Source organism: Manis pentadactyla, chromosome 17 (genome assembly GCF_030020395.1).
Source record: "Manis pentadactyla isolate mManPen7 chromosome 17, mManPen7.hap1, whole genome shotgun sequence".
NCBI classification, from domain to species: domain Eukaryota; kingdom Metazoa; phylum Chordata; class Mammalia; order Pholidota; family Manidae; genus Manis; species Manis pentadactyla.
The window spans coordinates 34397559-34420882 of NC_080035.1; the positions used below are offsets into that span (position 1 = coordinate 34397559).

General features: G+C 38.4%; 1 protein-coding gene across 1 annotated transcript; it reads left to right on the forward strand.

Annotated features, from left to right (window-relative positions):
- Positions 1–5727: 5727 nt before the first annotated feature.
- Positions 5728–23237, forward strand: KLF5 (KLF transcription factor 5). Its single transcript, XM_036893672.2, has 4 exons — positions 5728–6321; positions 8648–9524; positions 10535–10594; positions 21415–23237. The coding sequence occupies exons 1-4, from the start codon at positions 6061–6063 to the stop codon at positions 21591–21593; spliced, it is 1377 nt and encodes a 458-aa protein (XP_036749567.1). The 5' UTR covers positions 5728–6060; the 3' UTR covers positions 21594–23237.
- Positions 23238–23324: the final 87 nt, after the last annotated feature.

Here is a 23324-nt window from a genome sequence, read left to right on the forward strand (position 1 = left end):
AGAGGCAGGGAGACATAGTGACATTCCAGGTTGGAAAGATCAGCTGGGGTTGACACAAAGTCCCACACTGAAGAGATTGGACTCCACTCTATTTACTGGGGAAAGCAATGAAACATACTTGAGGAGAGGGTAGCCTATCAGATGATACTTAAGACAGGAACTGTATCTCATTCATCTTTGTATTTCCAAGGCCTACAGCAGGGCTCAGGGCATTGAGTGTGTTTGCAGACAACAATGTACTTGATGATTTAGAATAGGGGTGGGCATGTGGATGTGTTGACCTGTGGGTCAAGGTCATGATAGGAGGGTGGGGAGAAGAGGAGGGTTCTTAACTGAGAAAACAGCTCTCAATTGAATTGTTTATAGAAAATGTTTTAAACATCAAGTTCCTAGACCACCACTACACTGCCCTCCCCCTGACTTTAATTTTCAATTCCCAGTAAGCCAGTTTGGGAATTACTTTTGAACAGCTTCATTGCCAGGAAGGAGAGCAACAGAGAAGATAAGAAGTAGGGACATCCCATTAGAAGCGACTTCATTTTGTATCTTCTCTATGAATATTTTAGAATTTAAAAAACCAAAAACACAAACCCTGTTTAAAGATGCATATAAACTTTATGTAGCTTTAAGAGTCTATGTATTTTGTAAAAACCCTGTATAAATAAGCTAGTTCATTTAAGAGGAAAACAAAGCAAGAAAGTAAAATGAGACACCCAAAATAACTTTAAGTAAAAATCACTGTTGAAGTAGTCTTACTGATCATTTAGGAAATGAACGAAGCCATACTTGTATTTATATTTCAGACATTCCCCAGGTCGTCCTTTTCCAACTTAAAGCTTCGTAGTCTCTCTTCAACTTGTTTATCCTTTAGTGACTCCTGAAAATCTAGCAACTTGGTTAAGAAAGTTTACGTGTTTCCCCAGTGCAGAGCTGGCAAGCTGTACTTGCTGCTCTCAACTGGCAAGTCATTTGATCGTGACCTACCTTTCCAATGAATCCTTAACTGTGCAAAGGTAACTTTTATGTTATTATCATGAAGACTTATTCTGATTACAAATGGAGTGCATGAAAAGCTTAGAAAATATTGAAAATTATAAAGCAAAGAAAAACTGCCCATCATTTGACCATCAGAAGATAGCCACCAAAATGCATACATTTTGTATTTTCATCTGTGCATTTATAAAACCTGTTAACTTTCAGTATTGTCCCATGTGACTAAATAGTCTTTAATAATATGACTTTTGGTGGCAGAACAGTAGCCATTTTATGGATGTATTACTATTCTCCTATTGTTGACTCGGGTTATTTCTGATTTTCTTTTATAACTAGATACATTTCCTAGAGAGGAAATCTTCTATCATTTTACAGGTTATTTACATTTTTAGCCATCTTCCTACTTATTGTCAGGTCCTCCTCAAAGTTCTTCAGGTCTACACAACCACCACTACTGTACAGAAGTTAAGGCATGGAGAGGCAGCATTGGTGTTAGCACAGTTTTTACATTTACCTACAAATTAACCTCCCAAGGTCTATTCCCTGGTGACCCACGTGCAGTGCACCTGAGCATCCGCTGGGTGCGCCCCTCCACTTGGCATCCTTAGTGCTTTTGTCATCACAAGGACAGCAATTGGCTCAAAACACTGCTCATTGTGATGCTGCTGATGTGGCCTCCTTAATGTTCTAAAAGATTGTTTGGCGTAACTGCTTCAGTTCAGGATTTTTCTCTTAACATTTCCAATCATGTTCAGAGTCAAAATTCAAAAACTCTACGGTTTAAGCTGCAGTGTGCCTGGCCTATAACTTGGTTGAAGGCGTTTCTATTTGTTATTTTTGACTGCTGATTATACTCACAAGGTGAAAAAAGCCATCCTCGTGCCCCCCAAAAGGTAAAGTTCTGTTTTTTATTAATAGAATGTTAGAAATAGGCTTGATAAATTACAGTACATTTCAGAATAAGTGTCCATGGGGAGTTTTGTGAGCTGTTTCATGAAGAACACATTTAAATCCAAACTTAAATATAAAATTGAATTTCTTGAGAACTGAGGTGGGAGATAGTACAAAAATAAGATATTAAGTTTTTTCTTAAGACAGTTTAATTTATACAAAAAGTTATATTAATCCTATTGAAAGTAGGGACATCCCATTAGAGGCGACTTCATTACAGAAGGAATGAAAAGAGCATCTTTTCTTGTACATCAACCTTTGAGTCAAATGGCTTGAATTTTGACTAATCTTAAACTGAAGCTTCTATTTATTGTGCTTTTTTCTCAATGACTTTTTTCTGTTGGTGTTGGGTGGCTTAAAGCAGTTGACATTAATGAAAAAATACCAAGATTCAAAACATGAACTGTTTTAAAGGACAGTAGTTATGTCTCATGTTTCTATTGGTACAGATTCTAATGCTAGGGGGACAATCAATGAATATCAAAAAAGTCCCTTTAAATTACCCAATCTTACCCTAGAGAAGAGCGTACTCCCTCATAAAAAAATAATTTTACTCATTCTCGTGCTTTTTCTGTGGTCTAGTATCACTTGGTAATTTGATTCTGAATTTACAGAAATGGACTATTGCATGAATATGTTCCAATCAAAGTGAATGAAGTGTTGCCTAAAATATTCTAGATCCCTTAATTTCAAGCTCTTTCTGACGTTTTAGCCAAACAGCTGGATACAGATAATTCTTTTTGCCGCGTCTTCCTGTGAACATTGCCCTAGCGATAGCTTCATATTTTTCTCATCTCATCATTCAGAAGCTATTTATCCATTTTTTTTCCATGGCCTTCTTCAACAGGCCTCCTCCCCCCTCGTTGAATGCCTGTTCAGCCCCCACACATTCAGGCTTATTTATTCCCGTAAAGATAATGACACTTATAGTTTATTCTAAGACTAAATCTGTGTTGCCCAGTGACTAAGGACTTAAGCATGCACACTGCTTCTACGCTTACCCTCCTACCTAACTTGACTAACTCAACTATTTTATTTCTTCCCCTCAGAATTCTCTGTTTTGGCGCAGTGCAGTTAACACACCCCTGCCAGGCCACTAACTGATTTCTAAAACCTGACATTTGCTTTTTGTTTTCTCCTATCTTCCCGAATGGTACAGCACTAGTAAGCGGGAAGGAATGCAAAGAACTAGAAAGTTCAAAGTTATTGAGGATCTGTCCATTCACACTGTCTGGCATCATGCCAGTGTAGAACCTGGAACATTCGAAAAATATTTATCAAGTTTTAACCCTTTTTGCTAAGGCAGTGAAGCTCATTTGCAGCCGTAGCGTTTGTGTTAACAGCAACAGCATGTAAGCTTAGTTGAACATGTTCTTTATATGTTCAGAATCGCATGGAAAATGTCTCAGAGAAGGATTACTTTCCAATTTCCGTGCAATTGTACAGTGCTAAGCTAGTTATTTTCTGGAGATTGCAGAGCTGGGCATTTCAGAGAAACCATTACTTAAAAGTGGCAGCCCTGTTTCATCAGTCCTCATGTCAGAAATGAAATTTAAATAAATGCTACTGTATTTGAGTAAAAAAGACTATTCAGCTTTCCTACTGTAAATGCATTGTGAGTCCAACCATAGCTAGGTTCATATCTATATTCATTAAGAAGCATGGAAATGTGAAAAATATGAACAGGACTGTAAAAATATTTTATTAAAAATGTATCAGATAGCTATTTTTTATTTTTCTTTTTGCATAGGGAAAGCTTTTGTAAATGAACATGTGTTAAAAAAAATGGTTTGAAATGTAGAAATATTTCCAGTAAAATAACTAGATTTTATTGCAGTGAAAATCAGGGTTGAAATAACAGGCCACTGACACTCTGGTAAAAAGAAAGACAAAAGGAAAGGTCTAGAGGCTTAAAAGCAGTTATAATATAAACAGGTCACAAATATATTTAAGTTAGATTTAAATTAAAGATGAAAGAAATACAAAAGTTCTGTTAAGACTTACCTATATCATCCTCAGGTTTGATCATGTTATCAGCATTGTAACTAAAAACTTTCAAAGTTAAATTTAAAAAAAAATGTTAAATCACATACCAGTTCTATGAAATTACATAATTGTGCTCAATATCACAGAAAATGAAGACATCTTTTTTGAAGTGGTAGTACGGGATTGTTTGCTTAGAGGAAAATTTGCAAAAACACTTATTAAATAATACTTTGGTAACTTGAAAGTAGCCGTCAACCATTCTCTGAAAGCAATGATCATAGCTATAAAAATGAATCATTTATTAACAGGAAGGGAATGAAAAGAAGAAAAAAGATTTGCAGCATAATTTTGTTTCCTAATAATAAATAAATACCTCTACTATTTCATGTGGATATTAATTTTTAAAATCTGCACACTGAAATGAGATCCATACTTTTGATAGACCCACTTTATGAAGCGAACATTTTTTTCTCAGAACTCTTTTTAAAAGCTGTTTTACTGTTGTGTAGGCTGTCGTATATGTAAAATTGTCTAATGGTATAGTGTGCTGTCAACATATATACGCATGTAGTAATATACCAGGCATTTTTATTGCAGTTTATTGTTCCGGCTTCCCAATAAGCCAGATAAAATCATGTACAAGAACATTAAGGATTAAAGGAAGTGGTTTCCTTAGGTGATTGCTGGCAAAAATTCTCCTTCCCATTATAACATAGTAAATGGACGCTAACATATTTGGCTATTACTTTCCTATAAAGTTGGATTCCCAGTTTCCAGAGCTGGGGCGCGTCTAATGTTTGTGCCTTCTTTGGTTGTCTTTTCGTAGGAAAAGGTGCCACGGTGTTAGTTAGGTAAATGTGCTGCGTTTCTGCTTTATAAATATTAAACTCCATTTTTTGAACATGGAGTGCTAGCAAAAATAAGTCAAAGATGTAATGTCTATTTAAATACCTTTGATCTAGTTGTTAGTGCTTAAATTAGATTCCATGCTTCGACTAGAACCAACAGGGTAAATATTAAAAACTTCAAAATTCATATGGCCCATCCCCCCACTCTCCATACACGAATAAGAGACAGAAATGTGTGTGAAAACTTCATCTAACCATTTAAATGCTGTAGGAAAACACAAGCCTTTATGCAAGGACTTAAAACTTTTAAGGCATAAACCTCTATGCCTTTAAACCTGTTAATCAGGACATTCCAAATTTGCTTTGTGAAATGGATATATTCACTGCTAAAGATACACAGAGGCAAGAGCTGTTTTTAAATTTATTACACCGCCCCTAGTTTTCTGCTAAAGAAAAGTACATTTTATATATTTAAAAACACACTCTCATTAAACAAGTCTCTAAAAACCTTAGCGCCCCCACCTAGCTGCCTTCTGGGCTTCAACTTTTGAGTTTCGGGTCCTTGCACAACACCTAAAACGTGCAAGACTCTTTTTCTCCCTAATCCTGGCAGAGAACAGTCCTAAGAGATCTCCCTCCACGTCTCCACCCTAATTCCCTCTCTTCCTAGATTCCACCCGCTTCTCCCCTTTCCTCCGCCCCCGGCTCCGACAGCCCAATCTGTCAGAGGAGTTGTGTACAAACTGCGCGGCCGCCCTGCGCGCGAAGCTCGTGGCCCGAGAGGGGTGCGGTCAGCCCGGCGGAGGCGGGGCCCTGGACGAAATTCTCTCATCTCATAGGCTAGGTCCCCGGGCCCGGCCGGCCTCAAGGCCTCGGGATTCGCCGCAGCACTGCCAGTCTGGCTTGGGGCCCCGCCCTCCCAGAGTTGGGTAAAATAGAGGCTGGCGTCAAGTGTCGGTAGTCGCGGGGCAGGTACGCGCGCTCGCACCCGTCTCGCGGAGACCGGTGGTGGCGGGAGCGGCCCCGGAGAGTGAGGGAGCGAGGTGGGGCGGGGCGGGAGAAAGTGGCCGCCCGGAGGACGTTGGCGTTTACGCGTGGCGGAGCGGAAGAGTTTTGCTTTTGGTGTGCGCCTTCGAAAACCGCGCCTGCTGTTGGCTGAGGGGTCCGCCCGGAGCCTCCCCCTTCTCCACCCGCGGTCCCGCGCCGAGCTCGCCGGCCCGAGCCGCCGTGGGCGAGGTGGGAAGTGCGCTCGACCCGCGCCCGGAGCCGCCCCCGAGTGTCCATGGCTACGCGGGTGTTGACCATGAGCGCCCGCCTGGGACCCGTGCCCCAGCCGCCGGCCCCGCAGGACGAGCCGGTGTTCGCGCAGCTCAAGCCCGTCCTAGGCGCTGCGAACCCGGCCCGCGACGCGGCGCTCTTCCCCGGCGAGGAGCTGAAGCACCCGCACCACCACCCGCAGGCGCAGCCCGCGCCCCCGCAGCCGCCGCAGCCGGCGCCGCCACCCGCCGCGGGCCCGCGGCTGCCCCCTGAGGAGCTGGTCCAGGTAGGAAGAGCCGCTCCCCTCCCTCCCGGGGCTCGGGCGTGTCCCGCCGCTGCGACGCGCGGGCGACAGGGGCCGCTCCAGGCTGGGCGAGCTCCGGGGCGCGCGGGGCGCCGGGGCTGCGCTGGCACCCCGCCCTGCCCTCCCAGCCGTACACCCGCATTTCCCGGGGAAAAGTGGGGGGGATCTGCAGCGGGGCTCAGATTAGTCTGCTCTGGCGGGTCCTTCCGGAAAGGTTGAGGAGGGATCAGGGTGCTCAAGTGCACCTTAGTAGTTTGGTTACATTTGGGGGTTGAAACCTCATAGCTAACGCACAACTTGACTAAAATTCCTCCTTTCGCCTTAATCCCCTCTCCTCCCAGTGCCACGGCCTTGGAGGTTCCCGCACGTCGTCTCGAGTAAAGTGGAAACGCAAATCGGGGTGCTGGGGGAGGCGCTTCGGGGTGCTAGTTTCCTCTCTCTTGGTTCAACCTGCTTTAGACGCGATCGTGGGGCCGCCTTTGGGTGACTAGAGTTCGAAAAGCTGAGGTTGTATAGGAGCGCTTATTTTCCCTTAAAAAGAAAGACCAGGGGTGTTGTTTTCTTCATGTGCGCGTAAATTTCCTCTCGGCGCCGCGTTGAAAGCTGGCAGTTGGCTTTTACACTTGCCCGGCAGCCGAATTAGAGCTGCCGCCTGTTTCTTTCGCCCACGCAGGGAGTCATATAGCCCAGAAAAAACTTCCCGGGACTTTTAGCCTGTCCCAAGGAAAAAAAAAAATTGGAAACATACCCACATGCAAACAGCTGGAAGAGCTAAAATCAGTAACCACTAACCACCACGGGAGCGAGGTACACGAAAAGGGTTTAGTTCAGTTTATTTCAAGCCGCTTCATTTAATAGCTCTTGGTATATTATGTGTTTGCTACCCAAGCTCCTACTTTTGGGGCGGGGGAAAGGCGGGGAGGGAAGGGTCTGTGAGTGTCGCCGTGCTGTGAAAGGGCAGTGACATTGTCAGAGGTGACTCAGGACCTAGAGCGTTAATTTTTATTTTTAAATCGTGTCTTTCCGGGAAACCCTGTCTGCATCCACACCGAATGATTTGAGGTCCGATATGAATGGCTTTTGAAATTAAGTAGTAGCAAAAAGTGGCTATGATATTCACCGATTAAGATGCTACAGTTATTTCTTCTATGAGCCATCTAAAGGGGGGTGTTTTTTCCTGTAGAAATTTACTTTCCAATGTTAAAAAAAAAAAAAAAGCAAAAACGTTTATGTTTCACTAGGAATGAAAGCTAGGAAAAGACCGAGGACACTAACTACAGGCCAGATTGTGATCTTAAAAGAAATCACCGTTGGAAAACGATCTGGTTATTTCAGTTTGTCAATTTTCTGCCTAGGAGACATCAAGGGGATACGGGATGCCTGAGGTGTTTTTTTTTTTTTTTTTTTTTTTACATAGTAAGGGGGAATGTAGCATTGACCCATTGAGGAGGACATGATAAATGTTTTGCTGATGACTCTGCTGTCCATACAGCAGCCTCTCCCCACTCACGGGCACCTTAGCACCACTCTACCAAGGGAGTGATTTTCCCCTAGGTAATGAAAGATCTGTTTTTAGATAGAGATATGAATAGGAACATTTCATTATCCTATTAACCAATCACGGAATTTGCTGATTAAAAATCAACATTTAGATCAAATGTTGAATATGGAGTTGTTTTTTCAGTGGATACTATTTTGCTCAAGACATTGTGGTTGTTTCCATTGAATCTAAAGAAGGGGCACTGAAATAGCCAAGGAATGTGTTTAAGATTGGATATTTAGCCATATCTATCCAAACAAAAAAGTCCACTTTGCAATATTTTTAAGGTTTGTTTAAAGAAAAACGTATTGAATTTACTTGGATAATATGAACAGATGTTCGGCAATACTACAATACTGAAGTTCAGTTGCCATCTTAACTAATGACGCAGGGAATCTTGTTTGTACATGAGTGATGGTAAAGTATGCTTTATTGCATCAGAAAGGGGTATGTTTTCTGTTTACTGGATTTGCTGCTTCAGAAAAAAATGTTTTCTGTTTTCTTCATTTCTTGATTTGCTGCTTTGACTTTTTGTTCTGGGTTGATGGTGGGAACGATTTTACCAAATACATGTTACATGGAGTTTTGTTCATTTTCTGGCAAATCAGTTATTACACAGTTGACAAACTTGGTATATTTGTAAGCAGCACTTCGAAGTAGTGTTTGCCCAAGTATATTTTACAGGGATTGTTGGGGGGAATTCTTGCTAAGCACCATTTGTCCTGAGAATTGGGTGGATTATGTATGTTTGTGTCTCTTCTTTTTTAGACAAGATGTGAAATGGAGAAGTATCTGACTCCTCAGCTTCCTCCAGTTTCCATAATTCCAGAGCATAAAAAGTATAGACGAGACAGTGCCTCAGTCGTAGACCAGTTCTTCACTGACAGTGAAGGGTTACCCTACAGTATCAACATGAACGTCTTCCTCCCTGACATCACTCACCTGAGAACTGGCCTCTACAAATCCCAGAGACCCTGCGTAACACACATCAAGACAGAACCTGTTACCATTTTCAGCCACCAGAGTGAAACGACTGCCCCTCCTCCTCCGGCCCCGACCCAGGCCCTCCCTGAGTTCACCAGTATATTCAGCTCACACCAGACCACAGCTCCAGAGGTGAACAATATTTTCATCAAACAAGAACTTCCTACACCAGATCTTCATCTTTCTGTCCCTCCCCAGCAGGGCCACCTGTACCAGCTACTGAATACACCGGATCTAGATATGCCCAGTTCTACAAACCAGACAGCAGTAATGGACACTCTTAATGTTTCTATGTCAGCTGCCATGGCAGGCCTTAACACACACACCTCTGCTGTTCCTCAGACTGCAGTGAAACAATTCCAGGGCATGCCCCCCTGCACATACACAATGCCAAGTCAGTTTCTTCCACAACAGGCCACTTATTTTCCCCCGTCACCACCAAGCTCAGAGCCTGGAAGTCCAGATAGACAAGCAGAGATGCTCCAGAATTTAACCCCACCTCCATCCTATGCTGCTACAATTGCTTCTAAACTGGCAATTCACAATCCAAATTTACCTGCCACCCTGCCAGTTAATTCGCAAAGCATCCAACCTGTCAGATACAATAGGAGGAGCAACCCTGACTTGGAAAAACGCCGCATCCACTACTGCGATTACCCTGGTATGTGATCTTCCCTGGTTGAAGTGTCAATGCATGTATTTTGTGTATGTGTGTGTATGTATGTGCATGTATGCACCTTTCAACCACAGGTTTTAAATTTACATAGGAAAGTAGTGCTTAACCAAAAAGAAATTCTTATACTTTGTTCTTTTCATATCTGTCTCTGTGCCTTGGTTTGTAATGTATTTAGTTGCCTATTGCTTATTTTATGTATAAAAAAATGACTAGAATATTCTGGGGAAAAAGTCACCTAACGCTTTTTTCTCTTAAATAGTAAATAAAAATTTGCATTTCGAATTATGCCAGGGTTACTTATATAATCTAAATTCAAGTTTTTAATTTTATATAAAGTACCCTGAAAGATAAAGTTAAGGTAGGGAAAAATAAGGTGTGGTAGTGAAGTGGGGATTGAAGAGGGTAGGGTGCTGTCCTCAGGATAGGTACAAGACTCTACGGGGTACATTTAAGGGTAGTTCTGACAGTATATGAGCATATGCTCATACTTGCATGAAATACATACCCCAAAATATAATTTGATGATGGTGATGAATATATCTACAAGTTGCTGGCGTAAGCTAGTTTATCATTAATAACAGGGTATAGTTTATAGATAACGGTATATGGTACACTGTGATAAAGAAAATGAAAAAACAAATGTACAGAAAATTGCAGTCATCTTAGATAATGGTTTAACGTTTTCAGCTCTAGACCCATTAAACAATTTAAAATCACTAAAGTACATGTTCATAAAGCAGCTACTGGAATATAGACACAGATTTCTATTTGTAGCTTGGCTTGATCAACTTTGTGCTTTCTGCTGAAGTAGTACATAAAGAAAATCACTTTATACTTTTGATCAGGTAAAGGGGGGCATTCTTTTAAAACTGGAGCTTCAAATATCTAGCATGAGAGATTCTTGAAAGCTTGATTTTAAACACTGAATCATCAGATGTAAGGATTTCAAAAGGATCTCCAAAATGACAAGCTGTTCTTCCTCTCCTTTATTTTAGGCTGCACAAAAGTTTATACAAAGTCTTCTCATTTAAAAGCTCACCTGAGGACTCATACTGGTATGTAATTTTCTTGTTAATTCTGTGAGTTGTGTAAATAGTGTAAGTGGTATTCATCCTTTTAAAAGCTAACGTGTGTTTGATCTCTTCTTTCTTCTGTCAACTTTTATTTTTTAATGGCCTACCTTTTCAGCACTGGCTTGGCTCAAAATTCATTTCTTTGAAAAAGTCTGGTTCCAGGAAGGCTGATGGTCCCTCACGAAGGCCTTGCCCTGTCGCCTCACATAGAATTAATTACCCAAAGACGTAAACAACGATGTTTACTAATGGATTTTAAACTTTAATGGCACTTCTGTTCTTATCTTGAAGGAAAAAAATCTAACTCATTTTATCTCTGTGTGACAAAATCAGTTGGCTTCAATAAAACTATATTAAAAACACTAAAAACTTTACCATTTTAGCATGTAAGACATAACTGCTTAATACATTAAGTTTCACCTTTATCCTAACATATCTGAGTTCAGCATGTTTTCTGTGCTTGATAAAAGGTAGTGTCAAAATTGCAGAATGTTAAAGTCAAGCCAAAGATGGGGTTGTGGTTTAAAAGTCAGCAATACACCCTATCCCATCCCATATTTGATGCGTTTGAGAGACTATTCTAGCTTAAATTTTACCCTTGTTTAAAATGTGCTTTAAAGTTTAGGCCCTTTAATTTTATAAATACTAATTTTGTCAGCTCTATACAATCACTTTAAAATGCGTTTTAATTTCAAAACTTTGTATCACTATCCATTTTAGGATGAAACTAGGTGGCATGCTTTAAAAGCCTCCAAATACCCCCAAATATTTTCAAATACATAGATGGTTCCTATTTGTGATTTCTTAAAAGGACAGCCCTAAAGGAAAGAACATTTGTATACAAAGTGATTGTGTTTTTTTCCTCTCAGTTAATGGAACCTTACCTAAAGTTCAAAGAATAAGTTTGCTAATAAAAGCAATGACCTAGCAAAATGTTTTATTCTATCATTGCTATGGAAACCAAAGTATTCAACAGTTCCTTTGAATGGGTTGTTGGATTAGTGCGAGGACTTGAATCTCCCCAGGCTAGATGTTACTATGGTAATTGAGTTTTGATAAATGAAGTAGTTATCTCTAACTGCTGCATTAAAAAAGTAAAAGCCTTTGAACAAAGGTCAGTACTGAGATAGAACACTAAGAGGAATATGGCTGCAGACATTCTGTGTGCATGTTCAGAAGTGTTGTTTGGTACCCCAGTCATAAACACTACTTACTAAAATGTATAAATAGTATTGGGGACAATGTGGTAGATTCCAGAACTTTCCAAGAAATTGCTTTTAAAGGAAAGATGACTGATGTATTTATCAGTGAAATTAATTGTTTTGTTTTGAAGTGTTTATAATTAAACAGGTACACATTAGGCAGATAAAAAAACTCAATCTCAAATTTTAAAATTACAAATGACAAGGCCAAGAAAACAGACCATATAGAAATACAAATACACAATGCCCATTTGTACAACATATGTTACATTAAGGAAGGAAACATTGAAAATGGGTTTTCACCCAAATTTTGATGAAGGGGAAGTAGAAAGAAATGTTTGAACTATTTTTTTTTTCTTTTTGAAAGTCCTTGAAACAGGAGATAGGAAGGAGGGAACACATTTTTCATGAGGTTAAAGTCTCCTAATAAAAGAGGAGTGCGGTTGCATATAAGGATGTAATCAACTGCTTATTGCAGGGGTGTACCCAGAGCCTATCTCAGTGGCCTTGCAACCCCTGTCAGGGTTTAGTGCTCTGAATGCGGATACCTGGAATTCTGGAACTTGACCTGCTGGCAAAGAAATTTAATAGCAGGTGTCTTAACAATGCTTGCACTAATAAAAACGGACTAAAAAGAGGACCTGGGCCTACTGTGGGTCACATGCATCGACTTTTTCTCCTAGTCATAAATAGTGTGGCTATAGACATCTAACAGGGGAGACCATGTAATCCAGTTTAATAAAGTTTCGTTTGATAGTCTTTCAGATGCCTTGGGGAGGGTTTGCCAGCAGACTTGTTCATCTGGCTAAACCCGTTCTTGGGTAATCATAGAGCATTGAGGTTGTTTTCTCCTCATTTCTAGTTTCTAGACAATGCCTTTTAAAATTACTGTGCGCTCTCATTGCATCCTCCCAACCCTGCCTGTTGTTTGTAAATGAATGCATCTGAAGCCTGCAACGTCTTATTTCTCTTTTTTCCCTCCTTCCTTTTCAGGCCCAGGTATTTCTAAATAACTTCTCTTATTAGCCTTTTTTTTTCTGTGTCCCATTCCACCCCATGCCCCTCCAGTTTATTGGAGAACTTTAGAAACAGTCTTCTGGGAACGTTGATCTTGTATTTGGTAGAAATTAACTTTCTAAATGATTGCCATTTTGCGGGCAGAATGTGAAGCAGCCTAGCTTCTTTGTAATTGCTTTAAAATGTCAAGTTACCTTATGTTTTAAAAGTGATTTAAGCAATTAAAACAACCTACATCTGAGTTCTATTTAATTGCTTATTCTAGATTTTTAGGTTAAAAATGTTTAACTTGACTTGCAAATTGAACTAAGAAAATAGTCTTTCCAAAACGAGACCTTTTTTTAAAAAAAATTTGGGATAAAAGAGAAGATACCAGTTTCTTGAACTAGAAGTCTTTCACCATTCCAGTTTTTCTTAGCTCATGCATTTTGATTTCTTTATTCACAAAGAATATACAGGTAGTACGAAGCTGCATCTTTGCATGGCTAGACAAAAATAGCTGAAATGTACTTTTTCTCTATTTTAGGAAATAATTCTATTTCCCTTCAAAATGTTACATTTTCATATGCATTTGATAGCATATTTAGTGGCCCATAGAAGTACCCCTTAATATGAGTGTCTGGGTGGGTGTTCGTGTTATTTATAATGTGTGTATACACATGTCATGCCTCTGACTAGAAATAATTTTGGCTGTTTCTAGGCAACAAGGCCAAGAAGTAGTATATTTCCAAATAAAAATATTTGTACTTTTAAGAGCATTTAATTGACAACATTCTACTGAAATTGTGTATACCTCATGATGTATACAAGGGGGTATAACCCATTGCCATCATTTAGAAATCGCTCCCATTTTGCCCTTAAAAATCAGTGAGACTGTAAACTGACTCATGAATCAAGACAGAACAGTGTGCTGCAAGTGGGATATAGTTGTTTCTGCTCCTGCATCTTACTGTGTTTAGTTTCATAATGAAGATTTAAAATAACTTGGAAGCACCGGCTTTGGGGCAAAAAAAGTAAAATGAAATAGAGAAAAATACTAGACTGCATAGGAAGAAAAATTTGCCTCTTCTTATCACTGGTACTGGTTCTTGGTATGCCTGCGAGTACCACAAGTTGAAATACTGCTGTTGTTACATTGAAAGTGGAAATGTATTTGAAAATTGTGTTTGCACTTTAGTAAAAAGAACTTACTTTCAAAGAAAAAGTTCTGAAAAAGTAAATAGGAAACTGAGTACTGATGTTTGAAATCTTAATAGTTTTAGTCACATCTGGGGTGTGTACTTAACCCTAGAGAATGTGCTAAAGTGGTTGGGAAATTAGGGTCTGGTAACATTTTCTGTCAGTCTCTGCCTTCTGGAACAGAGCAGAAAATGAGCAGTTGTACAGAAAAGGTCTTTGAGCAGCATACACACTTGGCTCAAGTATTCCTTAGGCCCAGACTCCACGCATGGGCTGTGTGCACTAAGTGATCCCAGAGTAGCTTCCCAGGGATTGATGAGAAAACTACAGTGAGAATCATCCCCACAAAAAAAAAGGCGGGAGGGCACCTACAAAACAGAAGAACATAAAATGAACTCTTCAAGCAAAGTCCTGTACTATTGGTTCTACATTTTGCAGCAAGCTGTGTTCAGGATTCCTTAAGAAAGAATTCCACTGTAAGTCTTGGAGATTTTTAGCCCAAGCCTAGTTGTAAAGTGGGTAAGTCCCACATTCTGCCTTATTCATATCTGTAGAACATTCTGTTTTCTAATGATATTTTATAGTAAGATGTCACTATTGTGTATACTTGAAAATGCATGATCTCTGCTCTAGATTAGTTGCTAGGTGTTGATTTTAGTTTCAGTTTGGGTACTAAAAAATATCCTTAGGTATAAATCCTGTCTAGTTATTTGCTCTACACTTAATTTTATCTGTTGAATATATTGGGTGTAGATGTTTATTTTAAAATACTCATAATGTTGACAATGATGTTCATTCATGACACTTCCAGCTAAACAGTCAAAGTGTTCTGAACATGTGTTACTCCCTTTTTTTGGTGGAACTGTGGAAAGAAGTGAAAGGCTTTAAAATTCATATGTAGGAAGTATTTCACTTCCTTGGAAAATTACTTAGAGCTACAATCACATGTCTGTGTGTGTGTGCGCATTCTTATCAGAGGTCATATAGTCAGGATGTACAGATAGAGATGCTGGTTAACTGTGTGGCCTGTGTTAGTGGCAGAGGTGAAAAGTTCTGCAGCATGGAGTTGTTCAGTGCCCCATGATATTTTTCATGTCTGTATTTGAAAACTGTTGGGAAAAGGATCACAGTTAGCCTGTAATGTTACATGTTACTGGTTAAACATTCTTAAGTTATTTTCACTTGCAGCTTTGAAATGTGTTTTCTATATTGACAATTTCAAGCTTATGTAAAAAAAAGTAGTGGCTTAGGAGACTTAGTGATTCTGGAAAGGTATTTATGAGCACAAAAGCTTGGAAACCATTTCTGTTTTAATGACTCATTGGGAAGATTAAGCTTTGCTTCTAGGACTTTTCTTTCATCTGAAAAACATTTACATAGGAAATTGATAATACATTGGTTTGAGATGATAAAGCTTATCGAAGGTTAAGTCATGTAATTTGATTAAACAAACATTTTTGGCTAATCTTGTGGAGATTCCAGAGGATTGCTTTTTCCCTTTTGTTCTTACAACATAGCAAGAAGATTGTTCAGGAGTAGATTTAAATAGAATTGCTGAAGTTGGGATAGAAACGGCTATGAATGTAGAGAGGATATAGAGTGAAGTTTAAAAAAAATAATCAAGAATTGTAGTTGGACAGATAGATACTTTGAGTTTTGTAGAATGGAGTAGCTGTTTACTTAATGACCTGCATCTTTTCTGGTGGAAGATGGGAGACAAAGTAATGTCCTACTTTACTAAAAGTATCCTTGTAGCAGCATTTGTGTTCTGTTAGCCTGCTATTATTCATATTCAGAATTCTCTAACAACTTTATTAAGGGTGAGTTAACTGTTCTAGAAGAGGGCTGTAGGTAACAACATTAAATAGTGTCAGGATAGAAGAATAAATTTGCTTTTGACTATTATAAATGCAAATCTTTGAGAGTTAGAATCTCCTGGATTAGGTGACCACTTTAAGTGCAAGTTGAAGACTGTCTAGTACCCAATCAGTGCTAGAAAATGAAAATGTAGAGTTTTTCTATTTTAGTTAAAGAAAAGGTAAAATGTTTTATTGACACTTAAAAAAAAATGACCTTGGTCTCTTATTACAAAGTAAATATGAGTGTTGACAAGTGATATTTTAATAAAACACTAATGAAGGAGGATGTTTTTCATTGTTTTTGTCAAAGACCTCAGGAGGAGTAGCTGGGCCTAGAGAGTAACTGGGCTGGAATGGACTGCACGTGTATCCCCCGGTGACATTCCCCTGCCCCCCTAGGTAACTATTCTCTTTGCCCCAGAAGTCCTCTAGTGCATTGGCCAACAGTAGGGGCTTCAGAGCTTGGTTTTCATCAAATTCGGGCTAACAAACCAGTCTAATTTTGTAAAAGAAAACTTGTTCACATAGTTTATCCTTGTACGACTTAATGATGAGTAATAAACTGGTACTGAACATAGCCTCCTGAGGAGGCAAAAAGCATGGTTTTCACCCAGGCCAACCTTCCGTCAGATCATCCGAGTGGCCCTAGGCAGATGGAAACCCAGCACAGCCCTGCTGCAGCAGGGGCCACTGGAAAATGGGGACAGTCTGATAGACTCATGCTAGACGCATTTCGCTCTCTCATCCCTTCCCTCCTTTTCATTAATGAAAACAGAATTGGTCTGACTTGGGGCTGGTACAAACGTGATTGTTCCTAAGATGCATTATGAAAAATGCATTCCAGCATTATAGCTGGAATAGAAGGCAGTCTGTGCCCCTGGTGAACTTTCAAAGTAGTAAGGGGGCAAAATACAGCTGTTTGAAGCCTCCATACTTACAGCAGTATAAATGTAAGTGCAAATTGGTCATGCAAAATTAAGTGATGATGGGGATACACGGATGTGAAATGATTTTGCCTGGACTGTTAAGACGTTTTCTGAAAGTGATAAGGTGAAGCAGATTTAAAAAAAGGGTAAATACAAATTAACATATTGACTGATGGAGAGAAAGAAGGGAATTTCTTTTATATTTACATATATCCTTTTAGTTAATCAATTTCCTTAAAGTAGTACAGTATTGACAGGGGTATTACATCTAGTAATACTAGATGCATTTTGCAAATAGTTACTAATCTTTGAAATGAGCTGCCCTGCCATTCTGTTTTCCAGTGTAGGAGACATGCTACCATGAGCCTTAATAAAAAGATGTTTTAAATGGAAAATTAATTGAATAGATGAATGATCCCAAGTCATCCTACTCTATTATTTACCTTGTTTTTTTAGATTACTAATATTTCTCTGAGTTTTTTAAATCTGGAGATTAAAGATTACTTTTTTTACCTTTCATTATAATATGTAGACCGTTTCACATTCTAAATTCCCCAAGTCTATAGTGATGGAAGAAAAAAACCTAATTTTTATTGAATTGCATAGAAATATTTTCCTCCTGAAATAAGAGCTCATTTTGACCTTCAAGAACTCTTAAATTCTAAGAATTGAGATTAAATACTAGCTATTGAAGTAATTTATTCTACTTTAACAGTTTGCATCATTTGGGTTCACAGGATATGGATTTGAAGTTCTTTGAGGCCAAAGACCAAATTTTATTTGTGTTTTCCAAGTCATTTAGATTTAGTACATGAAACACCTTGCTTACTAAACATTTGACTTTAATTCTGATGTTTTTTTAGCCTCTATCAGATACAGTTGGATTATCTATCTTTTAGTCATCAAGAAGAAAACCAGATGTGTAAATTTTCTGTAATAAACTTTTTAAAACTCACCTAAAATAACATTCTAAGATAAATATTTCCATCTATGATTTTATTTTGCTAGAAGAATCTGTGTAGAACATTGTAGGGAAAGGCCTTGGTATGAGGATTGAATAAGTAACCTCATTCTGTTGTGGTATGTTCAAAAGTCATCTTTTATCTGTTCATCAGATTTAAAAAATGGGTAAAATAAGTTTTTAGTTCATCACTAAAGATCTTTTGAATATCCTATAAACATCTTCTGCTAGCTTACTGAAATTGATTTAGCCTGGGGTGAAGAGAACCATCATTAGGTGATACCTGGGGATTGCGATTACCAACATGGAACAGTTTCAGGGTCCTGAAAGGTGGGTCTCTGCCGGGGCTGGTTCAGCCAGGGTAAGCCCTGTGCTTGAGGTAGTCTGGGGTGTGAAGGCCTGCCCGAGTCCATTACCCTTAACTGACCTTCACAAGTGGCTTTAGAATCTTTAAATAAATTTGAACAATATGTGTTCCTTAAATCATTCATATAGTATTTGCTAATGGAGGATTTAAGTGGAACATTAAGGAAAAGTGGCAGGCCAGGATTCTTAAAGTGGAGCTCATCGCCTGGCTTCTAACTCAGAGCCACTGTGAGGATTAAGTGAAATAATTAGAAGTTCCTGACTTGAGTGTATGTTCAGTGGATGGTTTGTACCTGCTCCCTCCTTTTACTAATACTACTTTTGCTTAACATTTTAATAAAATTCATTAATTAGCTTCATCAGTATGGATACTATTTATATTTAACATGACTGATTTTTTAAAAAAGATTAGGGGCTCTTAACGAAATAGTTCTAGTAATTTAAAAATAGAATGAGAAAACGTACACTTATTTGAGATAAAGTGGAAGTTTGTTTTCCATGCTGTTCAAACTTGTCGCTTTTTTCTTTTTGCCTTTGGAAAGTTTCACATTAACAGTATGAGAACTTAAGAATACATTTGGTGTTGAAAGAGCTTAACTAAATATTTTAAATTGGTGGTATTGGAAAGAGATTCTGTAAAAATCCAATTAAACTTTTGAAAGCTCTATCCTGTTGAAATAACTTAAAGGAAGTCAGTTTGGTTTCCCAGAAGTACTGTGCATAGTGTTTCTGGCTGAGGAAGAAAGGCCCAAATCTGCTCATGGGCCAGAAATTGGGTACCAGCTTCCTCTACAGTGTTTTACTTGAATGGTGTTGACACTTGAACAAGTCCCATAGAAACTGCCCCAAGTGGGGCCTAGTTGTCCTTGCTTTTATAGTGAAGACTTGGCCCCATAACTAATGCTGCAGACACTGGTAGTATTCTTGGCTGAATAATCTATGGATGTGCATAAATTGAAAGCAAAACCTCAAATGTTTTAGAAACTTGAAGGGCTACCGTTTTCCAACCAATCAGTAGAGTAAACTTTAAAAAATATTGGTGTAGTTTATTGCTTCATAGCCAATAAAAATAGTGAACAAAAAGAGTCTAGTGTCCCTTGTTTCTTAAATAAACCCTGAAAATGTAGTTCTCTTGATACTTAATAAATTCAAAAGACTAGAGTGATTTCTTTAAAAATTGGGGGCACTTCAGGAATTTTTTTCCTTGCCGCAGACATCAGCAATAACTTTCTCTTTCCATTAAATGACAGCAAAGTTATTTAACCAACGTGTTTGCTTTTGTGATTTATTTTTCACAAGGAACAAAAACACAAAAAGTTCATTTTTTTCTGTTTGGTTTACATCTTTTAAGAGTGGTAGCTACATTTACTACTGGTGTGAAAACATTTCTATGTAGAAAATAGTTTATATGTGAATCTTAAGTGGAAGAAAAATGGTGGTTATGGTACATAAAAAGTTAGAGTGTATTGGCTGAAATTACATTTTACTATGGGTAAAAACAGTTTGAATTGAGATGTGCATTTTTAAAATAGAGTGATAGGAACCAAAAAGGGGTTGAAGAAAATAAAATGTGTGTCTTGGTTCAGAGTCAGGAAAGGAGAAAGAAAAGGCGGCTGGGGGATGCATACCATAGGAGTTGAAAGAAAAATCTCATGGGAAAAAGTTGGTACAAATTTCAAAGGGCTATTCTGGCCCTTCTTTTCCTTACAGGATTTTTATTTAAGGGTCAGAGTGGTTATCAGGACAGCAAAGTATATTAACCACAAGCTGTAGAAATCTGTTGATGTGGACAATGTCTTTTAAAATTTGGACTCAGTTGAGTAATCTTACAACTTCCTGAATATGATACTGCTAAATCAGGCAGAAAGGTTGTTGAATTTCATCGTGGTGTACTAAGTAACTTGTGTTCAAAGCAGCTCTGAGGTTCTTCCTTTCAGAAGAAAACATTTTTTAGGGAATTTAAGAGTATCCATCTAAAACTCAGCAGTAAACCAGCAGTACTTTAATATGTAAATTTATCTCACAAACTCTCATCTTTCACAAACTCATAGGAAATTACAACAAAATGAAGCGTAAATACAGGAACTACTAGAATGCTTAGTGAAAAGAAAGGCTCTTAGGTTTGGGTATTTATTTAGGAGAATACATGATCTCAAACAGGATTAATTCTAAAACAAGGAATTAAGACTGCATCGTAAATATAAGTAGTTTTTGAAAGATTAACAACCAGCAAACCTGAGAAGACATTAAGAAAAATAAAAATTACAGTGGCGGGATAACTTACTCACTGTTTAAATGAAGAGCAATGTGACAATCGTAAGATTGAATAAGACTTTAAAAAATACATGTTACACATGTAAGTTCCATGAGTCCAAGCATTGTCTTGTTGGCAGTTGTATACCAATGCATTCGGGACTGTGAGTGCCTGGCATATAGTAAGACACTTGGGAAGGCATTCATGTAATTTGGTAATGTTTTTTGGTGCAATGCATTACAAGGAAAATTAAGTACATAATACCTGCAAATATTAGAATTACTATGATAGTTTTATGACTCTTCTCCAAAGTGAAGGCTTTGTGATCTGGTTGAGGAATTTATTAAATATCAAATGTGTAAATGCTTAATGCCATTCAGCTTTAATATTTTTTTTTAGCTTTATAATCGGAAAAAAAGGAAGGTGTGAGTGCACCTATGTGAGTGAATTTCAGAGAGGAAGTATCTTTACAGTCCACCTTAAAGGCTGTAGTTCAAGTGAACTTTCTGTTGGATTTTTAGTCCGCTTAATTTAGAAACATTTAAGATCAGTTTGAAATAAAAGATCGCAACCCTGGTACACTGAATTCATCATATTGGTGATTTGAGTAGCTCCCCCATTTTTTCTTCCTTGGCCATCTTAGAGCCATCAGCCCTGAACTAACTCAATTGGGGTTTGTCAGGGGTAGATTCTATTTGCACAGTAGTGATAGGGCCACCCAGACTCCTCTAGTCATTTCATGGATGATTTGTGCAGAGCAGTACATAGAACTCAGACCACTGATTAATCTCACAGGTCTAAAATTGCCATTTTCCCGTTCTTTGAAGGTACACAAAATACATTTTTTTCTTCTATAATTAGGTTAAATAGCAGTGACTCGCATCACTGGATTACTTTGCGGAAAACTTAGTTCAGGATGGTACTCATGAACTTGGCTTCTTCTGGACCCTGATTTTTTTAAAAAGTTCCTTCTCAGGCAGTATCTGCGATGATTGCTTGCAAGCCGACCCCTTCACCTCCTTTCCTTCGTTGGCACAGGTGAAAAGCCCTACAAGTGCACCTGGGAAGGCTGCGACTGGAGGTTCGCGCGCTCCGACGAACTGACCCGCCACTACCGGAAGCACACCGGGGCCAAGCCCTTCCAGTGCGGGGTGTGCAACCGCAGCTTCTCGCGCTCCGACCACCTGGCCCTGCACATGAAGAGGCACCAGAACTGAGCGCACCGCCGCGGGCCTGCCGTGCCTGGGTGGCTCATGCTGCCATCCTGCAGTCCATTTGGCAAAATTCTAACTACAAACTTAACTATATATATAAAAAAGAAAAAGAAAACAAAAAACTGGAAGTGTATATTTTGTATATTTGAGAAAACAGGGAAATACATTGTATGAATACCAAAGTATTTGGTCCGTTTAAGAATCTGGAATGCTTGCTGTAATGTACATGGCTTTACTCGAGAAGTTTTCATCTCATGACAGGCAGCCACATCTCAGCGTGGGTAGGGGGTTGGGGTGCAGAGGGGGTTGCAGTGTTTCTGCCTAAGCACCGTCATTTAATGTGACAGTGTTTAGTAAACAAGTCAGTTGGCAGGCACAGGAGGAACGCTGGATTGTGTGTCAAGATTTTCCTTGACATGGAGTAGTTTTTTCAATATTAGATAATTCCTTAGAGGTACGCAGTGTAACTGGCAATTCCAAATAAGCCATTGAACAAATGTGTGTTGTTTTTTTTTATGAGTTGCCTATATTTGCTATTCAAAATTTTGTAAATATGCAAATCAGCTTTATAGGTTTATTACAAGTTTTCTAAGATTCTTTTGGGGAAAAATCATAATTTCTTTTGAAAATAACCATGAATACATTTGCAGTTAGAATTTGTGGTAAGATACCTCTTTAAAACCTTACCAAATTCATTTCTTTAGGAGGAAGAAGTAATCATTCAAATGAACTTAAATGCAGATTTCGTGCACTGATTCAAATGGATTGTTTATTTTAATTATGAAAGACATTTTATATGAATTGTGAACTTCAAGAGCTTAAAAGATAGTTACAATATACAAAAGTTAAACCTCTTACAATAAGCTAAATACAGTATGATTTTTAAAAAGAAGGACTTAACATAGTTTTCACATATGGCAATGTTGAATTTATGATGCAGTTTTCATACACGGAAACGTTGAATTTATGATACGGTTTTCATATACCGAGATGTTTGCTCGTGTGGTACTGTTGGTTAAGTGCCAGTTTATATGGATTTTGCATGTAATATACAGTTAGACACAGTAATTTTACCTAAATTACAGTGCAGTTTAGTTAATCATTGTTAATACTGACTCAGTGTCTGCCTTTAATTGTAAATGACATGTTGAAAACTTAAGGAAAACATGCTACATATATGCAATATAAAATAGTAATGTGATGCTGTTAACCAAAGGGCAGAATAAATAAGCAAAATGCCAAAAGGGGTCTTAATTGAAATGAAAATTTAATTTTGTTTTTAAAATATTGTTTATCTTTATTTATTTTGTGGTAATATAGTAAGTTTTTTTAGAAAATTTTCATAACTTGATAAATTATAGTTTTGTTTGTTAGAAAAGTTGCTCTTAAAACATGTAAATAGATAAACAAACGGTGTAAATATTTTGTAAGAGGCTTCAAAATGTTTATACGTGGAAACATACCTACATGAAAAAGCATAAATCGGTTGCTGTTTGGCTTCTTTTCCCCTCTTATTTTTGTATTGTGGTCATTTCCTATGCAAATAATGGAGCAAACAGCTGTATAGTTGTAGAATTTTTTGAGAGAATGAGATGTTTATATATTAACGACAATTCTTTTTGGAAAATAAAAAGTGCCTAAAAGATTCATGCTGTGCCTGCCTTCTTCACCTACTACAATTGCTAAAGTCTTTTCTCAAAACTTTTTAAAAGGTTTAAAAGGGTCTCTCTTACC